We start from the raw sequence: 19,888 nt of genomic DNA, 5'->3' as shown, positions 1-19,888 counted from the left end.
TCAGGCTTCACGTCACCCAACACTGGAACAGTCCATTGTCAAATATTTAGGCCCCGGCACCCAGACAGAGGAGAGAGGTCCCGTAACAGAGAATCAGGCTTCACGTCACCCACCACTGGAACAGGCCATTGTCAGATATTTTGGCCCTGGCACCCAGACAGAGGAGAGAGGTCCCATAGCAGAGAATCAGGCTTCATGTCATAGCAGAGAATCAGGCTTCATGTCACCCAACACTGGAACAGGCCACTGTCAAATATTTAGGCCCCGGCACCCAGACAGAGGAGAGAGGTTCCATAGCAGAGAATCAGGCTTCATGTCATAGCAGAGAATCAGGCTTCATGTCACCCAACACTGGAACAGTCCATTGTCAGATATTTAGGCCCAGGCAGAGGAGAGAGGTCCCGTAACAGAGGATCTGGCTTCATGTCAGCAGAGAATCAGTCTTCATGTCATAGCAGAGAATCAGGCTTCACGTCAGCCACCACTGTAACAGTCCATTGTCAGATATTTAGGCCCCGGCATCCAGGCAGAGGAGAGAGGTCCCGTAACAGACAATCTGGCTTCATGTCAGCAGAGAATTAGTCTGCATGTCATAGCAGAGAATCAGGCTTCACGTCACCCAACATTGGAACAGTCCATTGGCATATATTTAGGCCCAGCACCCAGGCAGAGGAGAGAGGTCCCGTAACAGAGAATCTGGCTTCATGTCAGCAGAGAATCAGTCTTCATATCATAGCAGAGAATCAGGCTTCACGTCACCCAACATTGGAACAGTCCATTGTCAGATATTTAGGCCCAGCACCCAGGCAGAGGAGAGAGGTCCCGTAACAGAGAATCTGTCTTCATGTCAGCAGAGAATCAGTCTTCATGTCATAGCAGAGAATCAGGCTTCACGTCACCCAACATTGGAACAGTCCATTGTCAGATATTTAGGCCCCGGCACCCAGGCAGAGGAGAGAGGTCCCGTAACAGACAATCTGGCTTCATGTCAGCAGAGAATCAGTCTTCATATCATAGCAGAGAATCAGGCTTCACGTCACCCAACATTGGAACAGTCCATTGGCATATATTTAGGCCCAGCACCCAGGCAGAGGAGAGAGGTCCCGTAACAGAGAATCTGGCTTCATGTCAGCAGAGAATTAGTCTGCATGTCATAGCAGAGAATCAGGCTTCACGTCAGCCACCAATGCAACAGTCCATTGGCATATATTTAGGCCCCGGCACCCAGGCAGAGGAGAGGTTCATTCAACTTTGGGTAGCCTCGCAATATAATGGTAAAATGAAAATAAAAATAGGATTGAATGAGGAAGTGCCCTGGAGTCCAATAATATATGGTTAAGGGGAGGTAGTTAATGTCTAATCTGGACAAGGGACGGACAGGTCCTGTGGGATCCATGCCTGGTTCATTTTTATGAACGTCAGCTTGTCCACATTGGCTGTAGACAGGCGGCTGCGTTTGTCTGTAATGACGCCCCCTGCCGTGCTGAATACACGTTCAGACAAAACGCTGGCCGCTGGGCAGGCCAGCACCTCCAAGGCATAAAAGGCTAGCTCTGGCCACGTGGACAATTTAGAGACCCAGAAGTTGAATGGGGCCGAACCATCAGTCAGTACGTGGAGGGGTGTGCACACGTACTGTTCCACCATGTTAGTGAAATGTTGCCTCCTGCTAACACGTTGCGTATCAGGTGGTGGTGCAGTTAGCTGTGGCGTGTTGACAAAAGTTTTCCACATCTCTGCCATGCTAACCCTGCCCTCAGAGGAGCTGGCCGTGACACAGCTGCCTTGGCGACCTCTTGCTCCTCCTCTGCCTTGGCCTTGGGCTTCCACTTGTTCCCCTGTGACATTTGGGAATGCTCTCAGTAGCGCGTCTACCAACGTGCGCTTGTACTCGCGCATCTTCCTATCACGCTCCAGTGCAGGAAGTAAGGTGGGCACATTGTCTTTGTAGCGTGGATCCAGCAGGGTGGCAACCCAGTAGTCCGCACAGGTTAAAATGTGGGCAACTCTGCTGTCGTTGCGCAGGCACTGCAGCATGTAGTCGCTCATGTGTGCCAGGCTGCCCAGAGGTAAGGACAAGCTGTCCTCTGTGGGAGGCGTATCGTCATCGTCCTGCCTTTCCCCCCAGCCACGCACCAGTGATGGACCCAAGCTGCGTTGGATGCCACCCCGCTGTGACCGTGCTTCATCCTCGTCCTCCTCCACCTCCAGTAGTGGGCCCTCGCTGGCCACATTTGTACCTGGCCTCTGCTGTTGCAAAAAATCTCCCTCTGAGTCACTTCTAAGAGACTGGCCTGAAAGTGCTAAAAATGACCCCTCTTCCTCCTCCTCCTCCTGGGCCACCTCCTCTTCCATCATCGCCCTAAGTGTTTTCTCAAGGAGACATAGAAGTGGTATTGTAACGCTGATAACGGTGTCATCGCCACTGGCCATGTTGGTGGAGTACTCGAAACAGCGCAACAGGGCACACAGGTCTCGCATGGAGGCCCAGTCATTGGTGGTGAAGTGGTGCTGTTCTGTAGTGCGACTGACCCGTGCGTGCTGCAGCTGAAACTCCACTATGGCCTGCTGCTGCTCGCACAGTCTGTCCAGCATGTGCAAGGTGGAGTTCCACCTGGTGGGCACGTCGCATATGAGGCGGTGAGCGGGAAGGCCGAAGTTACGCTGTAGCGCAGACAGGCGAGCAGCAGCAGGATGTGAACGCCGGAAGCGCGAACAGACGGCCCGCACTTTATGCAGCAGCTCTGACATGTCGGGGTAGTTGTGAATGAACTTCTGCACCACCAAATTCAGCACATGCGCCAGGCAAGGGATGTGCGTCAAATTGGCTAGTCCCAGAGCTGCAACGAGATTTCGCCCATTATCGCACACCACCAGGCCGGGCTTGAGGCTCACCGGCAGCAACCACTCGTCGGTCTGTTGTTCTATACCCCGCCACAACTCCTGTGCGGTGTGGGGCCTGTCCCCCAAACATATGAGTTTCAGAATGGCCTGCTGACGTTTACCCCGGGCTGTGCTGAAGTTGGTGGTGAAGTGTGTGGCTGACTGGATGAGCAGGTGGAAGAAGAGGAGGAGGAAGCTGAGAAGGAGGAGGTGGCAACAGGAGGCAAAGAATGTTGCCCTGCGATCCTTGGCGGCGGAAGGACGTGCGCCAAACAGCTCTCCGCCTGGGGCCCAGCTGCCACTACATTTACCCAGTGTGCAGTTAGGGAGATATAGCGTCCCTGGCCGTGCTTACTGGTCCACGTATCTGTGGTTAGGTGGACCTTGCTACAGATGGCGTTGCGCAGTGCACACTTGATTTTATCGGATACTTGGTTGTGCAGGGAAGGCACGGCTCTCTTGGAGAAGTAGTGGCGGCTGGGAACAACATACTGTGGGACAGCAAGCGACATGAGCTGTTTGAAGCTGTCTGTGTCCACCAGCCTGAATGACAGCATTTCATAGGCCAGTAGTTTAGAAATGCTGGCATTCAGGGCCAGGGATCGAGGGTGGCTAGGTGGGAATTTACGCTTTCTCTCAAATGTTTGTGAGATGGAGAGCTGAACGCTGGCGTGTGACATGGTTGAGATGCTTGGTGACGGAGGTGGTGGTGGTGTTGGTGGTACATCCCCTGTTTGCTGGGCGGCAGGTGCCAACGTTCCTCCAGAGGCGGAGGAAGAGGCCGAGGCGGCAGCAGCAGAAGAGGCCGAGGCGGCAGCAGCAGAAGAGGCCGAGGCGGCAGCAGCAGAAGAGGCCGAGGCGGCGGCGGCAGCAGAAGAGGCCGAGGCGGCAGCAGCAGAAGAGGCCGGGGCGGCAGCAGCAGAAGAGGCCGAGGCGGCAGCAGCAGAAGAGGCCGAGGCGGCAGCAGCAGAAGAGGCCGAGGCGGCGGCGGCAGCAGAAGAGGCCGAGGCGGCAGCAGCAGAAGAGGCCGAGGCGGCAGCAGCAGAAGAGGTAGCAGGGGGAGCCTGAGTGACTTCCTTGGTTTTAAGGTGGTTACTCCACTGCAGTTCATGCTTTGCATGCAGGTGCCTGGTCATGCAGGTTGTGCTCAGGTTCAGAACGTTAATGCCTCGCTTCAGGCTCTGATGGCACAGCGTGCAAACCACTCGGGTCTTGTCGTCAGCACATTGTTTGAAGAAGTGCCATGCCAGGGAACTCCTTGAAGCTGCCTTTGGGGTGCTCGGTCCCAGATGGCGGCGGTCAGTAGCAGGCGGAGTCTCTTGGCGGCGGGTGTTCTGCTTTTGCCCACTGCTCCCTCTTTTGCTACGCTGTTGGCTCGGTCTCACCACTGCCTCTTCCTCCGAACTGTGAAAGTCAGTGGCACGACCTTCATTCCATGTGGGGTCTAGGACCTCATCGTCCCCTGCATCGTCTTCCACCCAGTCTTGATCCCTGACCTCCTGTTCAGTCTGCACACTGCAGAAAGACGCAGCAGTTGGCACCTGTGTTTCGTCATCATCAGAGACGTGCTGAGGTGGTATTCCCATGTCCTCATCATCAGGAAACATAAGTGGTTGTGCGTCAGTGCATTCTATGTCTTTCACCGCTGGGGAAGGGCTAGGTGGATGCCCTTGGGAAACCCTGCCAGCGGAGTCTTCAAACAGCATAAGAGACTGCTGCATAACTTGAGGCTGAGACAGTTTCCCTGGTATGCATGGGGGTGATGTGACAGACTGATGGGGTTGGTTTTCAGGCGCCATCTGTGCGCTTTCTGCAGAAGACTGGGTGGGAGATAATGTGAACGTGCTGGATCCACTGTCGGCCACCCAATTGACTAATGCCTGTACCTGCTCAGGCCTTACCATCCTTAGAACGGCATTGGGCCCGACCAAATATCGCTGTAAATTCTGGCGGCTACTGGGACCTGAGGTAGTTGGTACACTAGGACGTGTGGATGTGGCAGAACGGCCACGTCCTCTCCCAGCACCAGAGGGTCCACTAACACCACCACGACCATGTCCACGTCCGCGTCCCTTACTAGATGTTTTCCTCATTGTTATCGTTCACCACAACAACAAAAATATTATTTGGCCCAATGTATTGAATTCAAATTCAGGCCTTTTGTTACAGACACCTAACACTATCTGGCATCTATTTAGGTCCCGTATTACACTAATACAGGCACAGCAGTAACCACAGATTTAGCTATGAATTTGAGGCCTAGTATTTAGGCGCTGGGTGACAGGTATAGGTTTACTGACAGAATTAGACTGGGATATGCACAGCAGCGTGTGTGTGAAGTTATTGAGAATGACCCTATGTGCACCTTGAATCTTATATGGCTAGCCACAGCTGAAACACCAGATTTAGGGAACTGCTATTTTGGCAATTGTATTTCACCCCTCAATAAAATAGCAAGCACAGCCAAGCCCCTGATGTAGGATATAGCAAAAAAACAACCACACCATTAAGGGTTAAATGCACTTAGTCGCAGCTTGTGCTGGCGCACCACAAGACACAGAATGGCCGCCGATCACCCCAGAAAAAAGTGACAGAAAAACGCTCTGGGCAGCCTAAAAACAGTGAGCAGTTGAATAGCAGCAGCTCAATGACCCACAGCTGCAGATCGATCTCTGAATGAAGTCCTTTGGAGGAGTTAATCACTGCCTAATCTCGCCCTAACGTCGCAGCTGCAGCCTCTCCCTACACTGATCAGAGCAGAGTGACGGGCGGCGCTACGTGACTCCAGCTTAAATAGAGGCGGGGTCACATGGTGCTCTGGCCAATCACAGCCATGCCAATAGTAGGCATGGCTGTGACGGCCTCTTGGGGCAAGTAGTATGACGCTTGTTGATTGGCTGCTTTGCAGCCTTTCAAAAAGCGCCAAGAAAGCGGCGAACACCGAACCCGAACCCAGACTTTTACGAAAATGTTAGGGTTTGGGTCCGTGTCACGGACACCCCAAAATTCGGTACGAACCCGAACTATAGAGTTCAGGTTCGCTCATCCCTAGTCCTGACCCCTCTCCATATATCAGACAGTGTTCACACTGCTCCTCCATGTGGGCTATTTGGTCAGTGACATCACTGTGTGTATTATCTCTGTACTGTGACATCAGTGTGTATTATCCCTGTACTGTGACATCACAGTGTTTATTATCCCTGTGCTGTGACATCACTGTGTGTATTATCCCTGTGCTGTGACATCACTGTGTGTATTATCCCTGTACTGTGACATCAGTGTGTATTATCCCTGTGCTGTGACATCACTGTGTGTATTATCCCTGTGCTGTGACATCACTGTGTGTATTATCCCTGTGCTGTGACATCACTGTGTGTATTATCTCTGTACTGTGACATCACTGTATTATCTCTGTACTGTGACATCACTGTGTATTATCTCTGTACTGTGACATCACTGTGTGTATTATCTCTGTGCTGTGACATCACTGTGTGTATTATCCCTGTGCTGTGACATCAGTGTGTATTATCCCTGTGCTGTGACATCACTGTGTGTATTATCCCTGTACTGTGACATCACTGTGTGTATTATCCCTGTACTGTGACATCACTGTGTGTATTATCCTGTACTGTGACATCACTGTGTGTATTATCCCTGTACTGTGACATCACTGTGTGTATTATCTCTGTACTGTGACATCACTGTGTGTATTATCCCTGTACTGTGACATCACTGTGTGTATTATCTCTGTACTGTGACATCACTGTGTGTATTATCCCTGTACTGTGACATCACTGTGTGTATTATCTCTGTACTGTGACATCACTGTGTGTATTATCCCTGTACTGTGACATCACAGTGTGTATTATCTCTGTACTGTGACATCACAGTGTGTATTATCTCTGTACTGTGACATCACTGTGTGTATTATCCCTGTACTGTGACATCACTGTGTGTATTATCCCTGTACTGTGACATCACTGTGTGTATTATCCCTGTACTGTGACATCACTGTGTGTATTATCCCTGTACTGTGACATCACTGTGTTTACTATCCCTGTACTGTGACATCACTGTGTGTATTATCCCTGTACTGTGACATCACTGTGTGTATTATCTCTGTACTGTGACATCACTGTGTGTATTATCTCTGTACTGTGACATCACTGTGTGTATTATCTCTGTACTGTGACATCACTGTGTGTATTATCCCTGTACTGTGACATCACTGTGTGTATTATCCCTGTACTGTGACATCACTGTGTGTATTATCCCTGTACTGTGACATCACTGTGTGTATTATCCCTGTACTGTGACATCACTGTGTGTATTATCCCTGTACTGTGACATCACTGTGTGTATTATCCCTGTACTGTGACATCACTGTGTGTATTATCCCTGTACTGTGACATCACTGTGTGTATTATCCCTGTACTGTGACTTAAAGGGATTCTGTCATCAGAATTTAGGCCTATAAGCTGAACATATGGCGAGGTCCCTACTAATACACAGAATCCTAAAGTGACCTAATGAAATGCGCCTGCGGCTCTATAATCATATGAGACAGGTTTATATCACCGGTCACTCACGTCACAATGTGTCCAAGGGGACGTCTCGCGATGCAGGGGGCCGGCCGGCGCACTTCGCATTACAAGGCCGCTGCCAGGAGTCCCCGCACTAGGTATAACCTGATGCGCCTGTGCGATCTGGCTGAGGAGGCGGCTCTAATGAAAGGGAGGGCAGCGCAGGGCACCGAAAGGAGATGGCTGCACCCGGGCACCGAAAGGAGATGGCTGCAGCCGGGCACCGAAAGGAGATGGCTGCAGCCGGGCACCGAAAGGAGATGGCTGCAGCCGGGCACCGAAAGGAGATGGCTGCAGCCGGGCACCGAAAGGAGATGGCTGCAGCCGGGCACCGAAAGGAGATGGCTGCACCCGGGCACCGAAAGGAGATGGCTGCAGCCGGGCACCGAAGGGAGATGGCTGCAGCCGGGCACCGAAAGGAGATGGCTGCAGCCGGGCACCGAAAGGAGATGGCTGCACCCGGGCACCGAAAGGAGATGGCTGCAGCCGGGCACCGAAAGGAGATGGCTGCAGCCGGGCACCGAAAGGAGATGGCTGCACCCGGGCTCCTGCACCGCAAGACGTCCCCTTGGACACATTGTGACGCGAGTGACCGGTGATATAAACCTGTCTTATATGATTATAGAGCCGCAGGCGCATTTCATTAGGTCACTTTAGGATTCTGTGTATTAGTAGGGACCTCGCCATATGTTCAGCTTATAGGCCTAAATTCTGATGACAGAATCCCTTTAAGGAGGCAGGGAGCTGTGGAGGTCACTGTTAAGGAGGCAGGGAGCTGTGGAGGTCACTGTTAAGGAGGCAGGGAGCTGTGGAGGTCACTGTTAAGGAGGCAGGGAGCTGTGGAGGTCACTGTTAAGGAGGCAGGGAGCTGTGGAGGTCACTGTTAAGGAGGCAGGGAGCTGTGGAGGTTACAGTTAAGGAGGCAGGGAGCTGAGGAGGTCACTGTTAAGGAGGCAGGGAGCTGTGGAGGTCACTGTTAAGGAGGCAGGGAGCTGTGGAGGTCACTGTTAAGGAGGCAGGGAGCTGAGGAGGTCACTGTTAAGGAGGCAGGGAGCTGTGGAGGTCACTGTTAAGGAGGCATGGAGCTGTGGAGGTCACTGTTAAGGAGGCAGGGAGCTGCGGAGGTCACTGTTAAGGAGGCAGGGAGCTGTGGAGGTCACTGTTAAGGAGGCAGGGAGCTGTGGAGGTCACTGTTAAGGAGGCAGGGAGCTGTGGAGGTTACAGTTAAGGAGGCAGGGAGCTGAGGAGGTCACTGTTAAGGAGGCAGGGAGCTGTGGAGGTCACTGTTAAGGAGGCAGGGAGCTGTGGAGGTTACAGTTAAGGAGGCAGGGAGCTGAGGAGGTCACTGTTAAGGAGGCAGGGAGCTGTGGAGGTCACTGTTAAGGAGGCAGGGAGCTGTGGAGGTTACAGTTAAGGAGGCAGGGAGCTGAGGAGGTCACTGTTAAGGAGGCAGGGAGCTGTGGAGGTCACTGTTAAGGAGGCAGGGAGCTGTGGAGGTCACTGTTAAGGAGGCAGGGAGCTGTGGAAGTCACTGTTAAGGAGGCAGGGAGCTGTGGAGGTCACTGTTAAGGAGGCAGGGAGCTGTGGAGGTCACTGTTAAGGAGGCAGGGAGCTGTGGAGGTCACTGTTAAGGAGGCAGGGAGCTGTGGAGGTCACTGTTAAGGAGGCAGGGAGCTGTGGAGGTCACTGTTAAGGAGGCAGGGAGCTGTGGAGGTCACTGTTAAGGAGGCAGGGAGCTGAGGAGGTCACTGTTAAGGAGGCAGGGAGCTGTGGAGGTCACTGTTAAGGAGGCAGGGAGCTGTGGAGGTCACTGTTAAGGAGGCAGGGAGCTGTGGAGGTCACTGTTAAGGAGGCAGGGAGCTGTGGAGGTCACTGTTAAGGAGGCAGGGAGCTGTGGAGGTCACTGTTAAGGAGGCAGGGAGCTGAGGAGGTCACTGTTAAGGAGGCAGGGAGCTGTGGAGGTCACTGTTAAGGAGGCAGGGAGCTGTGGAGGTCACTGTTAAGGAGGCAGGGAGCTGTGGAGGTTACAGTTAAGGAGGCAGGGAGCTGTGGAGGTCACTGTTAAGGAGGCAGGGAGCTGTGGAGGTCACTGTTAAGGAGGCATGGAGCTGAGGAGGTCACTGTTAAGGAGGCAGGGAGCTGTGGAGGTCACTGTTAAGGAGGCAGGGAGCTGTGCAAGTCACTGTTAAGGAGGCAGGGAGCTGTGGAGGTCACTGTTAAGGAGGCAGGGAGCTGTGGAGGTCACTGTTAAGGAGGCAGGGAGCTGTGGAGGTCACTGTTAAGGAGGCAGGGAGCTGTGGAGGTCACTGTTAAGGAGGCAGGGAGCTGTGGAGGTTACAGTTAAGGAGGCAGGGAGCTGTGGAGGTCACTGTTAAGGAGGCAGGGAGCTGTGGAGGTTACAGTTAAGGAGGCAGGGAGCTGAGGAGGTCACTGTTAAGGAGGCAGGGAGCTGTGGAGGTCACTGTTAAGGAGGCAGGGAGCTGTGGAGGTCACTGTTAAGGAGGCAGGGAGCTGAGGAGGTCACTGTTAAGGAGGCAGGGAGCTGCGGAGGTCACTGTTAAGGAGGCAGGGAGCTGTGGAGGTCACTGTTAAGGAGGCAGGGAGCTGTGGAGGTCACTGTTAAGGAGGCAGGGAGCTGTGGAGGTCACTGTTAAGGAGGCAGGGAGCTGTGGAGGTCACTGTTAAGGAGGCAGGGAGCTGAGGAGGTCACTGTTAAGGAGGCAGGGAGCTGTGGAGGTCACTGTTAAGGAGGCAGGGAGCTGAGGAGGTCACTGTTAAGGAGGCAGGGAGCTGCGGAGGTCACTGTTAAGAGGGCAGGGAGCTGTGGAGGTCACTGTTAAGGAGGCAGGGAGCTGTGGAGGTCACTGTTAAGGAGGCCTCGGAGGGGTAGGAGGTCAGTTATGGGGGACAGTTAATGTAACGGGCCGGGTATATAGAGCCTTGGTTCGGCCTCCTGGGCATCTTTGGACCAAGTCCAATAAACACAGCGGACACTTCGTACTCGGTCTATATGATCCTGAATTCTAGACACTGAAAACTGAATACAACTGCACTGTAGAACCACATCAGCCACTAATATGGGAGGACTCCGGTCATCGGCAGGTATTATGGGGGGGACTCCGGTCATCGGCAGGTAATATGGGGGGACTCCGGTCATCGGCAGGTATTATGGGGGGGACTCCGGTCATCGGCAGGTAATATGGGGGGACTCCAGTCATCAGCAGGTAATATGGGGGGACTCCGGTCATCGGCAGGTAATATGGGGGGACTCCGGTCATCGGCAGGTAATATGGGGGGACTCCGGTCATCGGCAGGTAATATGGGGGGACTCCGGTCATCGGCAGGTAATATGGGGGGACTCCGGTCATCGGCAGGTAATATGGGGGGACTCCGGTCATCGGCAGGTAATATGGGGGGACTCCGGTCATCGGCAGGTAATATGGGGGGACTCCGGTCATCGGCAGGTAATATGGGGGGACTCCGGTCATCGGCAGGTAATATGGGGGGACTCCGGTCATCGGCAGGTAATATGGGGGGACTCCGGTCATCGGCAGGTAATATGGGAGGACTCCGGTCATCGGCAGGTAATATGGGGGGACTCCGGTCATCGGCAGGTAATATGGGGGGACTCGGTCATCGGCAGGTAATATGGGGGGACTCCGGTCATCGGCAGGTAATATGGGGGGACTCCGGTCATCGGCAGGTAATATGGGGGGACTCCGGTCATCGGCAGGTAATATGGGGGGACTCCGGTCATCGGCAGGTAATATGGGGGGACTCCGGTCATCGGCAGGTAATATGGGGGGACTCCGGTTATCGGCAGGTAATATGGGGGGACTCCGGTTATCGGCAGGTAATATGGGGGGACTCTAGTCATCGGCAGGTAATATGGTCTTTAGATGATCACATCAAGGTGCTCCGGTCATCAGTTGTTGCATCTTGGGCCCCAGGTTCCATCACTTCCTGGTATCGAGCTTTCTCTGCCAGCAGCACGGACACAGGTTTTGGCGGAGAGACGTTCTCATGTGGGAGCCCCGAGGAGCCGCTCTTCACCAAACGATCATTCAGCAGGCTGAACTGCAAAGCCTTCATACTGAAAGAGAGAGAGGAGAGGGTTCACGAGGAGGGGCCAGCCTCTAGAAGGAGGAGGGGTCAGGATCAATAAGGAGGAGGGGCCAGCCTCTAGAAGGAGGAGGGGTCAGGCTCAATAAGGAGGAGGGGTCAGGATCAATAAGGAGGAGGGGCCAGCCTTTAGAAGGAGGAGGGGTCAGGATCAATAAGGAGGAGGGGCCAGCCTCTAGGAGGAGGGGCCATTTAACCTGTTTTCTGCCGGGGTGTTAGGATAATTTTTGCACTTTTAACCCCTTAAGGACACAGGGCGTACAGGTACGCCCTTGTGCCCTGGTACTTAAGGACACAGGGCGTACATGTACGCCCTGTGCATTTTCAATCACCGCCGCGCGGCCGGCGGCGATCGGAACCCCGTGCCTGCTCAAATCATTGAGCAGGCACTTGGGGCAAATGCGTCGGGGGGTCCGGTGACCCCCCCATGTATGCGATCGCAAAAAACCGCAGGTCAATTCAGACCTGCGGTTTTCTGCGTTTCCGGGTTATTCGGGTCTCTGAAGACCCGATAACCCGGAACAGGATGGTGATGGTGGTGTGATTTCACTCCACCAATCACCATCCAGCGATCCTGAGTGGTGATGGTGACATCACCACTCAGGATCGCTTTCTGATTGGTCTGTGGGCGGTCCGGCGGCAGATTCAAAAGAAGCAGGCGCTCCTCTCCTCCTCCTTTTGTGTTCCGGAGCCGGAGGAGAGAGGAGCTGCCTGCTTGTGTCCACCATCGCTGCCAGCACCCCTGATCTGTGCCCCCAGGACCCGATCTGTGCCCCAGCACCCCATCAGGTACATAGGGACAGCTAGGGAAAGTTTGGGATAGGCAGGGAAAAAAAAGGGAAAGTTAGTTTTTTTTTACTTTTTATTGCATCACCCTAGTTAGGGTGTCTGGGGTCCACAGCACAGCTGTGTGACCCTAGACCCCCCAGGGGTGCTGCCACTTGCCCCCCTCCCCCTGCCACTTGCCCCCCCCCCCCCCACCTTTTTTGGGGTGCTTTTTTTTTTTTTTTTTTTTTTTTTGAGTTCGCTGACTGTGACCGGCACTTAGCGTCCGGCCACTGTAAGCGCATCGCACACCCCACCGCTGATCAACTTCGGACGGTTGATCAGCAGTTTTGAATTTTTTTTCCTCACTTTTTTGCCCTTTTTTTAGTTAGTTTTATTTATTTTTTTCTGTTAGTTTTAGGGTGAGTTCGTGAACACCCGTGCCCCCTCACACACGCACACCAAATAAAGAGTTACACACACGCACATATACACGCAGACACACACTCCCCTATGGCCCGCCGGACGTTCTCGGCCGAGGAGGCATACGCCCAGCTTGCCTCCGAGTCCGAGAGTCCCAGTGAGGATGAGGATGACCCCACATTCCTGTTGTCATCCGCATCCTCCTCATCATCTAGCGATGATGATGAGCCCCCAAGGCGGCGGAGACGCCGCCAGGCGGAGCAAGGGGACCGCCATGTTAGGGACCCTGTGGCCCACACTAGTACGAGCAGCTCTGGGGCTCGTACTGGTTTCCCGGCCCACCAGTTAAATCCACCGGAGCACCCTGCCGGTGAACTTGTCTGGTGTAGCCCAGAGCGATACGAGCCCGTGATTCCTGATTTTGTAGGCCAATCAGGAATCCAGATTTCCACAGTGGGCTACACTGAATATGACTTTTTTTGTCATTTTTTCAGTGACTCACTGGTAAATCTGATGGTGGAGCAGACGAATCTGTACGCCCAACAGTTCGTCACTCAACACCCGGGCTCCTTTTTGGCCAGGCCCGGTGGCTGGACGCCGGTCAGTGCAGCCGAAATGAGGACATTTTGGGGCCTCGTGCTGCATATGGGCCTGGTCAAGAAACCCAGTGCCAGGCTGTACTGGAGTGGGGACGTCCTATATCAGACCCCACTTTACAGTACGGTTATGACACGCTCCCGGTTTGAGGCCATCAGGAAATGTCTGCATTATTCCGATAATGCAGCATGTCCACCCCGAGGTGATCCTGCCCATGACCGTCTGTACAAGATACGGCCGGTCATCGATCACTTTGGGGCCAAATTCATGGAGGCCTATGTACCTGGAAGGGAGGTCGTGGTTGATGAGTCTCTCATTGCGTTCAAGGGGAGACTCATTTTCCGCCAGTATGTGCCTTCCAAGCGGGCGAGGTATGGCGTGAAGCTATACAAAATTTGTGAGAGTACCTCAGGGTACACTTACAAATTTCGTGTGTACGAGGGGCGAGATTCCCGGATTCAACCACCAGAATGTCCCCCCACTCTGGGTGTTACCGGGAAACTCGTGTGGGACCTTATGTACCCACTGCTGGATAATGGTTACCACTTGTACGTGGATAACTTTTATACCAGCATTCCCTTGTTCCAGTCCCTTGCCGCCAGATCCACGTTCGCTTGTGGGACCGTGCGGAAAAATCAACGCGGCCTCCCTGCCCACCCCCTCCAGGTACCCATCCCCAGGGGTGAGACCCGTGCCCTTACCACTGGAAACCTGTTGCTGGTCAGGTATAAGGACAAGAGGGATGTCCTTATGCTGTCCACAATTCATGGTAACGGCATCACCCCTGTCCCTGTGCGAGGTACCGCGGCAACGGTCCTCAAGCCCGATTGTATCGTCGCCTACAATCGGTATATGGGAGGAGTTGATCTCTCGGATCAAGTCCTCAAGCCATATAACGCCATGCGCAAAACCCGGGCATGGTACAAAAAAGTTGCGGTCTACTTGGTGCAGGTTGCCATGTACAACTCTTTTGTACTATCCCGAAGCGCTGGCAGCACAGGGACATTCCTCCAGTTCTATGAGGCAGTCCTCAAGGCCCTGATCTTTTCGGACCGGGAAAGAGCAGGCCGGAGTACCTCGGGAACTGTAGGCGCCCGGATCGTCCCTGGCCAACACTTTCCAGGTGTGGTCCCCCATACTGGAAAGAAGGGACGAACCCAAAAAAAGTGCAGAGTGTGTCGCAGGAGGGGGATACGGAAGGACACGACTACTCAGTGCGACACATGCCCCGATCATCCGGGCCTCTGCATTGACGGTTGCTTCAGGGAGTATCACACTTCCATGGAGTACTAAATTTATATCCCAATTTAGGACTGACATGGGATAAAAAAAAAAAATGGTTCTCAGACTTGAGACACCCAAAAAAACTAAAATAATTTATTAAAAGTAGTTGAAGGAGCTCACGAGCGGACCCGAACGCAGCCGTCCAGCCCTGATGCAGTCTGAATGGAGGCGGATCCGCTCAGACTGCATCAGTCTGGCGGCGTTCAGCCTCCGCTCCGCTCGCCTCCGCACGGACAGGCGGACAGCTGAACGCTGCTTGCAGCGTTCGGGTGTCCGCCTGGCCGTGCGGAGGCGTGCGGATCCGTCCAGACTTTCAATGTAAGTCAATGGGGACGGATCCGTTTGAAGATGCCACAATGTGGCTCAATCTTCAAGCGGATCCGTCCCCCATTGACTTTACATTGAAAGTCTGGACGGATCCGTCCCAGGCTATTTTCACACTTAGCTTTTTTTTGCTAAAATAATGCAGACGGATCCGTACTGAACGGAGCCTCCGTCTGCATTATTATGGGCGGATCCGTTCTGAACGGATCCGCCCGAACGCTAGTGTGAAAGTAGCCTAACACGGTCCAGAAAAAAAAAAAAGGTGCAAAAAAAGTTTTTTTTTGTCACCTTACATAATAAAAAGCAAGCGATCAAAAAGTCATATAGCCCCCAAATTAGTGCCAATACAACCGTCATCTCATCCCGCAAAAAATGAGCCCCCACATAAGATAATCAGATAAAAAAAAAAATTGAAAATGACTCTTAGACTTTAGAGATACAAATTTTTTTTTAGGGAATCAAAAAGGATAATATAGTCTAAAACCTAAATTATTGTAAAAAAAAAGTTGACTTATTAGGTATCGCCACGTCCGTAAGAATCTCCTCTATAAAAATACCCCATGACCCAACCCCCCAGATTAACACAGTAAAAAAAAAAAAAAAAAAATAGGTGCAAAAAATTTTTTTTTGTCACCTTACATAACAAAAAGTTTCATAGCAAGCGATCAAAAAGTCATATAGCCCCCAAAATAGTGCCAATAAAACCGTCCGCTCATCCCGCAAAAAATGAGCCCCCACATAAGATAATTGGCTAAAAGAAAATTAAAAAAATTACACTTAGACTTTAGAGATACCCAAAAAAAAAAGTTGTATCAAAAAAGATAATATAGTCAAAAACCTAAATAATTGTAAAAAAAAGTAGACTTATTAGATATTGCCGCGTCCGTAAGAATCTCCTCTATAACAATATCCCATGACCTAACTACCCAGATTAACACGGTTAAAAAAAAAACAAAAAAACTGTGCCAAAACCGCTATTTTTGGCACTTTTCCATTTCAGTCCGTTTTTTCCGGTAAGAAAACAAGGGTTAACAACCAAACAAAAGTTAAAATTTATTACCCTGATACTGCAGTTTACAGAAACGCCACATTTGTGGTCGTAAACTGCTGTATCCGTAAAAGGGAGGCTGCAAAAGGAAAGGACCGACATGGTTTCTGGAAGGCCGATTTTGATGGCCTTTTTTATTGACACCATATCCCTTTTGAAGCCCCCCTGATGCCCCCCTAGAGTAAAAACTCCCTAAAATTGACCCCATCTAAGAAACTACACCCCTCAAGGTATTCAAAAATGATTATACAAACTTTATTAACCCTTTAGGTGTTCCTCAACAGTTAATGGCAAATGGAGATGAAATATCAGAATTTCAATTTTTGGTAACCTTACCTCACAAAAATGTAATATAGAGCAACCAAAAATTATATTTACCCTAAAAATACTCCCCCAAAAAATGCCACCTTATCCCGTAGTTTCCAAAATGGGGTCACTTTTAGGGAGTTTCGACTCCAGGGGTGCATCAGGGGGGTTGAAACAGGACACGGTGTAAATAAACCGGTCCATAAAAATCAGCCCTCCAAAAACCAAACGGCGCACCTTTCACTCTACGCCCCGCTATGTGGCTATACAGTAGCGTACGGCCACATATCGGGTGTTTCTGTAAATAGCAGAGTCAGGGCAATAAAGATACAGTCTTGTTTGGCTGTTAACCCTTGCTTTGTTAGTAGAAAACATGGGTTAAAATGGAAAATAAGGCAAAAAAATGAAATTTTCCAATTTCATCCCCATTTGCCAATAACTCTTGCGCAACACCTAAAGGGTTAACGACGAATGTAAAATCAGTTTTGAATACCTTGAGGGGTGTAGTTTCTTAGATGGGGTCACTTTTAGGGAGTTTCTACTCTAGGGGTGCATCAGGGGTCTTCAAATGGGACATGGTGTAAATAAACCAGTCCATAAAAATCAGCCCTCCAAAAACCATACGGCGCACCTTTCACTCTATGCCCCGCTGTGTGGCCGTACAGTAGTTTACGGCCACATATTGGGTGTTTCTGTAAACGGCAGAGTCAGGGTAATAAAGATACAGTCTTGTTTGGCTGTTAACCCTTGCTTTGTTAGTGGAAAAAAATGGGTTAAAATAAAAATTTGACAAAAAAAAGAAATTCTCAAATTTCATCCCCATTTGCCAATAACTCTTGTGCAACACCTAAAGGGTTAACAACGTATGTAAAATCAGTTTTGAATACCTTGAGGGGTGTAGTTTCTTAGATGGGGTCATTTTTGGGTGGTTTCTATTATGTAAGCCTCGCAAAGTGACTTCAGACCTGAACTGGTCCCTAAAAATGTCGTTTTTGTAAATTGCTGAAAAATTTCAAGATTTGCTTCTAAACTTCTAAGCCTTATAACATCCCCAAAAAATAAAATATCATTCCCAAAACAATTCAAACATAAAGTAGACATATGGGGAATGTAAAGTCATCACAATTTTTGGGGGTATTACTATGTATTACAGAAGTAGAGAAACTGAAACTTTGAAATTTGCTAATTTTTCCAAAAATTTGTTAAATTAGGTATTTTTTGGTGCAAAAAAAAATATTTTTTTGACTTCATTTCACCAGTGTCATGAAGTACAATATGTGACGAAAAAACAATCTCAGAACGGCCTGGATAAGTCAAAGCGTTTTAAAGTTATGAGCACTTAAAGTGACACTGGTCAGATTTGCAAAAAATGGCCTGGTCCTAAGGTGTAAAAAGGCTGTGTCCCTAAGGGGTTAAAGAGGACCTTTCACTAGAATAAAACTTCTAAACTAACTATACAGACATGGAGAGCGGCGCCCGGGGACCCCCTGCACTTACCGTTATCCCCGGGCGCCGCTCCGTTCTCCCTCAGAGGCTTTTTTCCCTCTCAGGCTATGAGCCGAGCGCTGTGATTGGCCAGCGCTCCAGCCTGGGAGAAGGAGGTGCCGGCAGGTTCCCCTGGGTGGAGCCTATGAAGATACCGGAGCCTATACCAGGAGAGCGGAGCGGCGCCCAGGGATAGCGGTAAGTGCAGGGGGGTCCCCGGGCGCCGCTCTCCCTGTCTGTATAGTTAGTTTAGTGAAAGGTCCTCTTTAACATATACAAATAAAACCTAAATGATGAAACCGTCCTATCACCCCCAACCCCCCGTATTTACTGAGAGCAGACCCCCGCCACGTTGTCACATGGTACACCCTGCCGCCTCATATATAGACAGGAATTTCTGCTCTTTACGAACGGCCAAATCTGGCGGAACGGTGAATCAGGGGCTGAGAAAGGGTTACACCGTCTCGTATCTCTAGGATGGAAAGGTTTTGAGAGATCCACACGGTTTTACACCAGGTTTCCATAACGACCAAGCTATTTTTGTGATGACACTGTTATGGGGGCACTGTGGAGGTCACTGTTATGGGGGCACTGTGGAGGTCACTGTTATGGGGGGCTGTGGAGGTCACTGGGGGCGCTGTGGAGGTCACAGTTATGGGGGGGCGCTGTGGAGGTCACTGTTATGGGGGCGCTGTGGAGGTCACTGTTATGGGGGCGCTGTGGATGTCACTGTTATGGGGGCGCTGTGGAGGTCACTGTTATGGGGGCACTGTGGAGGTCACTGTTATGGGGGCGCTGTGGAGGTCACTGTTATGGGGGGGCGCTGTGGATGTCACTGTTATGGGAGCACTGTGGAGGTCACTGTTATGGGGGCGCTGTGGATGTCACTGTTATGGGGGCGCTGTGGAGGTCACTGTTATGGGGGCACTGTGGAGGTCACTGTTATGGGGGCGCTGTGGAGGTCACTGTTATGGGGGCGCTGTGGAGGTCACTGTTATGGGGGCGCTGTGGAGGTCACTGTTATGGGAGCGCTGTGGAGGTCACTGTTATGGGGGCGCTGTGGAGGTCACTGTTATGGGAGCACTGTGGAGGTCACTGTTATGGGGGCGCTGTGGAGGTCACTGTTATGGGGGCGCTGTGGAGGTCACTGTTATGGGGGCGCTGTGGAGGTCACTGTTATGGGGGCACTGTGGAGGTCACTGTTATGGGGGCGCTGTGGAGGTCACTGTTATGGGGGCGCTGTGGATGTCACTGTTATGGGGGCACTGTGGAGGTCACTGTTATGGGGGCGCTGTGGAGGTCACTGTTATAGGGGCGCTGTGGAGGTCACTGTTATGGGGGCGCTGTGGAGGTCACTGTTATGGGGGCGCTGTGGAGGTCACTGTTATGGGGGCACTGTGGAGGTCACTGTTATGGGGGCGCTGTGGAGGTCACTGTTATGGGGGCGCTGTGGAGGTCACTGTTATGGGGGCGCTGTGGAGGTCACTGTTATGGGGGCGCTGTGGAGGTCACTGTTATGGGGGCGCTGTGGAGGTCACTGTTATGGGAGCACTGTGGAGGTCACTGTTATGGGGGCACTGTGGATGTCACTGTTATGGGGGCGCTGTGGAGGTCACTGTTATGGGGGCGCTGTGGAGGTCACTGTTATGGGAGCACTGTGGAGGTCACTGTTATGGGGGCGCTGTGGATGTCACTGTTATGGGGGCGCTGTGGAGGTCACTGTTATGGGGGCGCTGTGGAGGTCACCGTTATGGGGGCGCTGTGGAGGTCACCGTTATGGGGGCGCTGTGGAGGTCACTGTTATGGGGGCGCTGTGGAGGTCACTGTTATGGGGGCACTGTGGAGGTCACTGTTATGGGGGCACTGTGGATGTCACTGTTATGGGGGCGCTGTGGAGGTCACTGTTATGGGGGCACTGTGGATGTCACTGTTATGGGGGCGCTGTGGAGGTCACTGTTATGGGGGCGCTGTGGAGGTCACTGTTATGGGGGCGCTGTGGAGGTCACTGTTATGGGGGCGCTGTGGAGGTCACTGTTATGGGGGCGCTGTGGAGGTCACTGTTATGGGG

At 51.9% G+C, this 19,888-nt stretch overlaps 1 protein-coding gene across 1 annotated transcript in view; it reads right to left on the bottom strand.

Moving 5' to 3' along the window:
* Window positions 1–11,124: 11,124 nt before the first annotated feature.
* MEIOSIN (meiosis initiator) overlaps window positions 11,125–19,888 on the bottom strand; it is a 40,536-nt gene continuing 31,772 nt past the window's right edge. The window contains exon 7 of the mRNA XM_044277595.1: window positions 11,125–11,559. Coding sequence (XP_044133530.1) covers window positions 11,370–11,559 — 190 coding nt within the window. The 3' untranslated portion in view covers window positions 11,125–11,369. The remainder of the gene's footprint in view (window positions 11,560–19,888) is intronic.

This window comes from Bufo gargarizans, chromosome 1 (assembly GCF_014858855.1).
Source record: "Bufo gargarizans isolate SCDJY-AF-19 chromosome 1, ASM1485885v1, whole genome shotgun sequence".
NCBI lineage: Eukaryota > Metazoa > Chordata > Amphibia > Anura > Bufonidae > Bufo > Bufo gargarizans.
This window is presented reverse-complemented; position numbering and strand designations above follow the sequence as displayed.